The following is a 6,776-nucleotide window of genomic DNA, read 5'->3' as shown; positions in this document are numbered from 1 at the left end:
CCCCACCCGCGTTCCCCGGTGCCCAGAGGATCCAGATCCCAGGCCTGACAATGAGGTTTCGGGGAGCACGTTTATTCAGAGAAATAAATATGGCCCGTGGAAAGGGGTTGGAGGGCCAGGGAGATGTATCTGCGCCGCAGCCGTGTGTCTGGGTTAGAGTTCCGGAGTTTCCAGCATGTCTGCCAGGGCTCTGGAGAGAAGGACGCAGAGGTTGGACAGCCGAAGTGTCCAAAGCTCACACCAGGGCGCTTAGAGATCGTTAACCTGCCCATTTCACCAAGGGGGGACTAGAGGCTCAGGGTTGTCCAATAATTCATAGCGGGACAACACCTTTCTAAACGGGGCCCTTAAACATCCCTCCTCCATACACTTACTGGTACAGGGACGAGGAGAAATAGTCGACGTAGCTTCCTGTGGGAGAGAAGAGGCTTGAGGGGTACACCACGGGTGAAATTGGGGGACACTTTTCACTCAGTCCAGGATCAGGACTAGCTCCGCCCCCTTTTCTGGATTCCTTCCCCCAGACTAATTCCTTCTACAGGGACTCCTTCCTTCCTCCTGGCTCTAAGTGTTCTAAGTGTTCCCATTCTCCAATAGCCCCACCCCCCGCCGCGTCCTTCGAATTCCACTTGCTTTGGCCCCAACCTCTTGGTTGTTCTAGGCTCACCCCTCAATCCGAACCTCTTAGGTTTTGGCACCTATCCCCAACCTTCCCTCTGCCCGGCCCCGCCCCTCCGTGCTCCTCCCGCTCGTCACAGAGTCCCAGCCTTGGCCACGCCTCCCCACATAGCCACGCCCCACAACCTTCCAGCCTGCTCCTCAGGTTGGCTCCACCCACTAGGCCCCGCGGCCTAGAAACCTTCATCAGGTTTCTTCTGGGCCCCACCCATGCTCACCCGGAGTGCAGACAGTTTCGCAGACCAGCGGGCAGAGGTAGCAGAACTGGCAGTGCTGGGGGCGGGGATGGGGAGAGAGAATGAGCGGTAGGAGGTGGTCAGGGGCGGAGTTAGGATGGGGCGTGGGCCGTACTTGGGTAGGAGTGTAGCTAGGTGGAGGTTAAGGTCAGAGGCAGGATCGGGTTTGGAGTCAAGGCTGCATCAGGGGTAAGGGGTTAGGTCAGTTTGAGGGCAGAGGATTTGGGGCTGGGGGTGCTCAGAGGGTCCCGGGCCATCCGGAAACCTGGTGGATCCTTGAGTCTGGGGGAAGTCTCACCTGGCACTGGTCGCAGTGCTCTCCCATGTTCTCCTCGTCACAGTGACAGTTCTCACATTCAGTGCATCGCTGGGGACCAGAGGAGCCTGGTTAGGCAGAGACGTTTGGGAGCCACCCGCCAGTCCTCCACCCTGCCCGCTGGACATATCCCCAACTTCTCAGCCTCATTACTTCTGACACTGAGCTCAGTATCTTCCTCCAACCTGCTTAACCTGCTTCCCACCCCCTCATTTCCCTATTGCAAGGCGCCCCGACGTCCCCTTGTCACTGTGGGCTGGACCTTTGGGTACTCTCTTCACCCCCTCTCTTCCTATTCTCCCCATAGCCTGTCAGTCTCCAGTCCTGTCCCACCTCCCTCAGCTCTGCCTTGAACCCTCCTCCCTGTCCCCACATCTGCAAGTGCAGCTTAGGCCTCACCCTCTCTTTCCTGGACCACTGTCCCAGGCTCCTCCCCAGCCTCCTGGCCTCCAGTCTGTCCCCTACTTGGCCCCAGAAGTGTCTCTGTTTACTCAGGCCCGTTGCTCAGGGCCCTCCCAAGGCACACCAGAGCCCTGGCACAAACTCTAGGAACAGCTTGGTGGATGGAGCTGGGTTGCGGACATACATTGCAGAAGGAGCAGTAACCGCAAAGGGACCCTGGCTGGTAGTTCCCGTACTGCTGGGCGTCCGGCTGATCTGTGGGGACAAGAGGGCAGCGGTGACCCAGGCTGACTCCGCTCCTCCCCACCCGCATCATCCAGTCAGATCACTTACCCATGTCCTCACCGCTCTCCTCTTCACTGGAGGCACCTCCAGACACCTCCCTCCTGGCCAGTGGGTTGGGGATGATGGTGAAGGGGAGCTCATCCTCCTCCAGCCCCTCCTCCTCATCTTCTTCCTCCTGGTGGTCTTGGCTCAGTGGGACCCAAACCTCAGCCCTCTCTTCCCTCCTCTCCTCCTTCTCTTCTTCCTCTTCCTCCTCTTCTTCCTCCTCCTCCTGGCTCAGGCTGAGGCCATGACCTTCCTCCTTGTCTTCCTCATCCTCCTGGTCCAGGCTGCCATGGTGGGTGCCTTCTCCTCCCTCCTCTGAACCTTCATCATCTTCTTCATGGGAGCTGTGATCCTCTTCCTTCTCTTCCTCTTCCTCCTCAGAATCACTCTCCTTTAAATGGCTTCTATCCTTTACCCCCATGTGTTCTGGGGGCTGGTGGCTAGTCTCCTCTTTGATGGACCCTCTGTGGCCAGTCCCTTTATCTCTGTGGCTTTGCTGCCTGTGGCTGGGAGCCTGGTGGCCAAGCTTGGCAGAGATGTCCTCATCTTCCTCCTTGGGGACTCCGCGGTGGTGATGGCCAGGGACTGCTCTTTCATATCCCTCTGGGAAGTCCTCCTCCTCAGCGCTCTTGTGGCCTTGGCGTTGGTGGCTTGCAACATGGTGGCTGAACTTGACTGTGATCTCCTCCTCGTCCTCCTCCTCGTCGTCTCCAAGGCCATGGTGGGTATGTCTGGGAACCTGGTGCCAGTGTTCAGTGGACACATCCTCATCCTCATCTTCCTTGTCTCTGTGGCCTTGATGTCTGTGGCTAGGGATATGATGGTGGTGTTCATCTGAGACATCTTCATTGTCTTCCTTCCCATGGCCTTGACTCCTGTGGGTCTGGTGTACGTACTCAGTGGAGACATCATCGTCATCATCTTCTTCTTCTTCTTCTTCTTCACGGCCTCGGTGTCTGCGGCTGGGGCCATGATGGTGGTGTTCATCTGAGACATCTTCATCCTTTTCCTTCCCATGGTCTCGGTGTCTGTGGACCTGGTGTCCATACTCAGTGGAGACATCCTCCTCTTCCTCTTCTTCATCCTCCTCTTCTCCATGGCCTCGGTGTACATGCCTGACGATATGATGGTGATGCTCACTGGACACAACTTCATCTTCGTCCTCATCTTCATGGCCGTGGCTCCCGTGGCTGGGGAAGTGGTGCCCGTGCTCAGCTGAATCATCCGCGTCTTCGTTCCCATGGCTTCTGTGCCCACGGGCCTGCTGAGCATGCTCTGTATATTCCTCCTCATCAGAGATGTTCTCATCTCCCACCTCGGGGCCTTGGTACCTATGGTCTTGGGATTCTCTGGAGACATCTTCGTCCTCTTCTCTGTGGTCTCCGTGGCCCCAGAAATGATGCCCACTCTCCGTGGAAACATCCTTGTTCTCATCTCCGTGGCCTCTATGGCTGTGCGTGGGGTGGCCAAACTTGCCCGACGCGTCCCCTGAGGGCCCCGAAGCTCCTGCATTGTTGTTCCAGTTGCTGGGCCCCGGCCCAGCCCCTCTCAGCTGCTGGGTCACGGCAGTGGGGAGAAGCAGGCTGGCCACTGCAGCCCAGAGGAGAGAAGTGTGCAGCCACGGCCCACAGTGGCCCATGGGGACAGACAGGCAGCAGAGCTTCTCCCAGGGCTGGCTCCCACCGTGGCTATGGCTATGTGGATGAATGTTGGGGTCCTTGTCCCTTTTGGGCTCCTTCTCTTTATTTCTCCCTGTGTTGTTCCTTTGCTGTGTCTCTCTCGGCCTCTGCCCTCTGGCCCTCACAGCCAGGACCTCTGAGGCAGTCTCCAGAGCCCCTTACCCTCCTCTCCGGCCCTCCCTCCCACTTCCCAGCCAATAGGGTCTCTCCCCTCCCCTCTCTGTGGCTAAATTTACTCTCAGCCCTGAGTTATTCTGGGTCAGTCCCCACCTGCCCCTCCCCTCCTGCTCCTCCTCCTCCCAGCTGGGGAGGGGGTGGATGAAGGGGTCTCTCCTTGGCCAAGAGAGAGGAGCCAAGGGATTTGACTTTGGGTTGCCAACAAGTTCATGTTTGGCAGCTGCAAAGACAATGGCTAGATTTTTAGTAGGCCAATTTGGGGGGAGCCTGGGCCATGGGGGAGGGTAGCAGGAGGGATGTATCTGAGGGGAGAAACCCCTGCCAAAGAAGGACTGGGGGTTAGATTATGGGGAGTTTCTGGCCAGAATGGGCTACTTTGCTGAGAAGGTGGATGCCAATATGGAAGCCCTGGAATGGCGCGAAAGGAATTTTGCTCCAGCACACGTACCCATGACCTCCTGTCCCTGGAACTCAGATCTGGGGGCAGGGGATGGTGCCAGGCCAGGGCTATAAATACAGCGAGGGGGGGCAAGGGGCTCAGGTTACCCAGGAGGCCGCAGCTGTCCCTGTCAGAGAGCTGTCAGGAGACATGTGGCCCTGCCTGTCCGCATATCAATACCTCCCACTCCTCATCCTGTCACCGTCGCCCTCGCTCTTTGGGTTCCCATCCTTCTTTATGGGTCTCCCTCTCTCTGTCATTGTTTCTTCACCAGCTCTCTCTCAGGGTCCCTGTTGCCCACCTCCTGAGGATTCTGTCCCCTTCTCCCTCTCACTCTGAGTGTCTGCCACCCATCCAAACCTTTCTCTCTCTCTCCGTGTTTGGGTCAATGTAGCGCCCCGCCAATCTCTGTTCCCCCTTTCTGATTCTCTGCCCCCAGCTAAGTCTTTGTGTTTCCCGCCCCCCATCCCCCGACCTGGGTCAGTGTGCCCTCTCTCTCATCGCTGGCATTTCCTCTTTGGGTCTCTGTCCCCTCTCCCTGGGTTCCTGTCCCCCTCTCCCTGCGTCCCTGCCCGCCTCTCTCTGGGTCCTGTCCGACCCTTTGCCCCGCCTCCCGCTCTACGCTTCTCCGAGACTCCCCGCCCCCCAGACCTGGCCCCGCCCCAGGCTGGGCTGGGAAGTGGCGGATCCGGTTTGTCCAGGGCGCATCTAGAACCCGGTTGGTGGAGGGAATGCAGGGAGTCGGATAGATTGCGGTGGCTGCGGCAGCATGGTGGGTGCGGAGAAGGAGCAGGTACAGCGGCCGGACCCGGGCCTGAGGGAACAGGGAGCTAGGGCCTGGCCTCCTGGTTTCCAGAGAGGAGGGTGCTTGAGACCCAGATTCTTGGGTCAGACAAAGGAAGGGGTTGCTGGGGACCCGGACTCCAGGGTCCTTGGGGACGGATTGGTGAGGGGGTTGGGGGGGTCGAGTCTCCTGAGTCTGGGAGAGGAGGGCACTGGGGTCCCGGACTCCTGGCTCTCTGGCTAGGGCGCGGGTGGGTCACTCCGTGACCCATAGGACCGAACTGGATCAACAACCCCCAATCCTTGTTCCTGTCTCCAGAGCTGGATCCCCAAGATCTTCAAGAAGAAGACGTGCACGACTTTCATCGTTGACCCCACAGATGCGGGGTGAGGAGTTCGCCCCGGGGACGGACCCCAGAGTGTCCCGGGTCCGCTGACCCCACCCACCGCAGACCCCGCCCTTCGGTTCCTTCCCTTCCCCAGTCTTGTCAGAGCCGATACTCCCTAGGGCGTTTCCTAGTGGCTCTCTACCTCGGGGAGGGCTTGGGTCAGTCTGCAAACACTTCCAATTTCCCATCCTCCCGCTCAGGGTCAGTGTTCAAGCCCCAGGGCTGGGTTATGGTTTTTTCCTTCCCCGTGTGCCTTCTGTGTGTCTCTGCCTCCTGGTGTCACTTTCTCTGTCTTTCTTTCTTGGCTCTCTCTGTTTCATTCATTCACTCATTCGTTCATTCCTCCAAGAAACTCTCACTCAGCGCTTCCAAGGGGGCATTATTTTCAAGAGCACAGGCCCTGCCAGGGTTCAGATTTCAGCTGGGACACGTGCTGTGTGGCTTCGGGCAAGTCATTTCACTTCTCTGGGCCGCATCTATCATCTGGGCATAAAAACAGGCTCTGTTTCCTGCGGATATTGTGAGAATTAAACAAGTTACTGCTTGTGATATTTCTGAAACAGTGCCCAGCACATAGTAAGCACTGGAAAATATGTCCATAGGAACCACCGGAAGGTAGCAATTACTAGCATGTGTAGGGCCTGTGCTTGTGCTGGGTGGCTGGGGGGTGGGGAGTGGCCACCCTTAGGAGCTCCTGGCCTTCAGTGATGGTCTCTCAAGTGGGTTTTGGCTTTCTAGTGTCCTCAAGGCAATCTTTGGAGTATGGGAAATGTCAACGTTCCTAATTTAGTGTGTGTTTTATTATGACTATATTAGTGCAGGATGGCTTGAATTATGTATAAATAAACATATATATTATTTGGGGGTGAGTGCTCAAAAACTTTTACTGATGGAAAGGGCGGTCAAGGAAGTTTAGGAACCTCTGGTCTGGTGGGAGGAAGATGATTCTAAGGCAAGGAGATGGGAGCTGCAAAGGACAAGCCACTGGGCCCAGTGGGAGCCAAGAGGAGGCATCTGGTTAAGTCTGGGGAGGGGACACAGGGTGTCACCAATGGCTTCTGGAGGAGGAGGGGCTAATGAGGTGACACTGGAAGGTGATAAAGTTGGAGTTTGACAGTTGAAGGTGGGTTGGATTCCAGGAGTGGGAACAACAAGTATAAATTGCCCCCTATTGATGATATGGCTTGCAAATGGGGCAGAGTTCAAGGTGCAAGGAGCATCTGAAAGAGGATATCAAGCAGGAGGGCAGGGCCAGAAGTCACACAGCCTTAAATGTCACCCCGAGGGGTTGGGACCGTGTCTTGGTGTTCCCGGGAGCCATGGGAGGGGCAGGGTCAGCTCTGGGTG

General features: G+C 57.3%; 2 protein-coding genes across 7 annotated transcripts in view; one reads left to right on the top strand and one right to left on the bottom strand.

Annotated features, from left to right (window-relative positions):
* Positions 1-51: 51 nt before the first annotated feature.
* HRC (histidine rich calcium binding protein) lies at positions 52-3,797 on the bottom strand. Of its 2 annotated transcripts, XM_036834274.1 has the most exons (6): positions 1,966-3,796; positions 1,817-1,887; positions 1,213-1,281; positions 897-951; positions 375-411; positions 69-190 (listed from the first exon to the last, which is right to left on the bottom strand). In XM_036834274.1, the coding sequence occupies exons 1-6, from the start codon at positions 3,599-3,601 to the stop codon at positions 154-156; spliced, it is 1,905 nt and encodes a 634-aa protein (XP_036690169.1). In that variant the 5' UTR covers positions 3,602-3,796; the 3' UTR covers positions 69-153. The 2 variants fall into 2 exon arrangements, with proteins under 2 accessions (XP_036690168.1, XP_036690169.1); XM_036834273.1 differs by lacking the exon at positions 375-411 and having other exon boundaries at positions 52-190; positions 1,966-3,797.
* A 1,126-nt stretch (positions 3,798-4,923) lies between these two features.
* TRPM4 (transient receptor potential cation channel subfamily M member 4) overlaps positions 4,924-6,776 on the top strand; it is a 36,331-nt gene continuing 34,478 nt past the window's right edge. For 3 of the 5 annotated variants that reach the window (XM_036834280.1, XM_036834282.1, XM_036834284.1), the window contains exons 1-2: positions 4,924-5,050; positions 5,360-5,427. In XM_036834280.1, coding sequence (XP_036690175.1) covers positions 5,027-5,050; positions 5,360-5,427 — 92 coding nt within the window. In that variant the 5' untranslated portion in view covers positions 4,924-5,026. The remainder of the gene's footprint in view (positions 5,051-5,359; positions 5,428-6,776) is intronic. The other 2 variants (XM_036834281.1, XM_036834283.1) reach the window with 2 other exon arrangements.

The sequence above is a fragment of the Balaenoptera musculus genome, chromosome 19, assembly GCF_009873245.2.
Source record: "Balaenoptera musculus isolate JJ_BM4_2016_0621 chromosome 19, mBalMus1.pri.v3, whole genome shotgun sequence".
Classification (NCBI taxonomy): Eukaryota; Metazoa; Chordata; class Mammalia; order Artiodactyla; family Balaenopteridae; genus Balaenoptera; species Balaenoptera musculus.
The sequence above is the reverse complement of the archived record's forward strand: the minus strand, read 5'-3'. Positions and strand labels throughout refer to the sequence as shown.

Coding starts and splice junctions, on each gene's coding strand:
- HRC (XM_036834273.1), bottom strand. CDS start 3,601: ATGGGCCACTGTGGGCCGTGGCTGCACACTTCTCTCCTCTGGGCTGCA. Junction 1,888..1,965: donor GGAGAGCGGTGAGGACATGG/GTAAGTGATCTG, acceptor TTGTCCCCACAG/ATCAGCCGGACGCCCAGCAG. Junction 1,282..1,816: donor GTTACTGCTCCTTCTGCAAT/GTATGTCCGCAA, acceptor TCTGGTCCCCAG/CGATGCACTGAATGTGAGAA.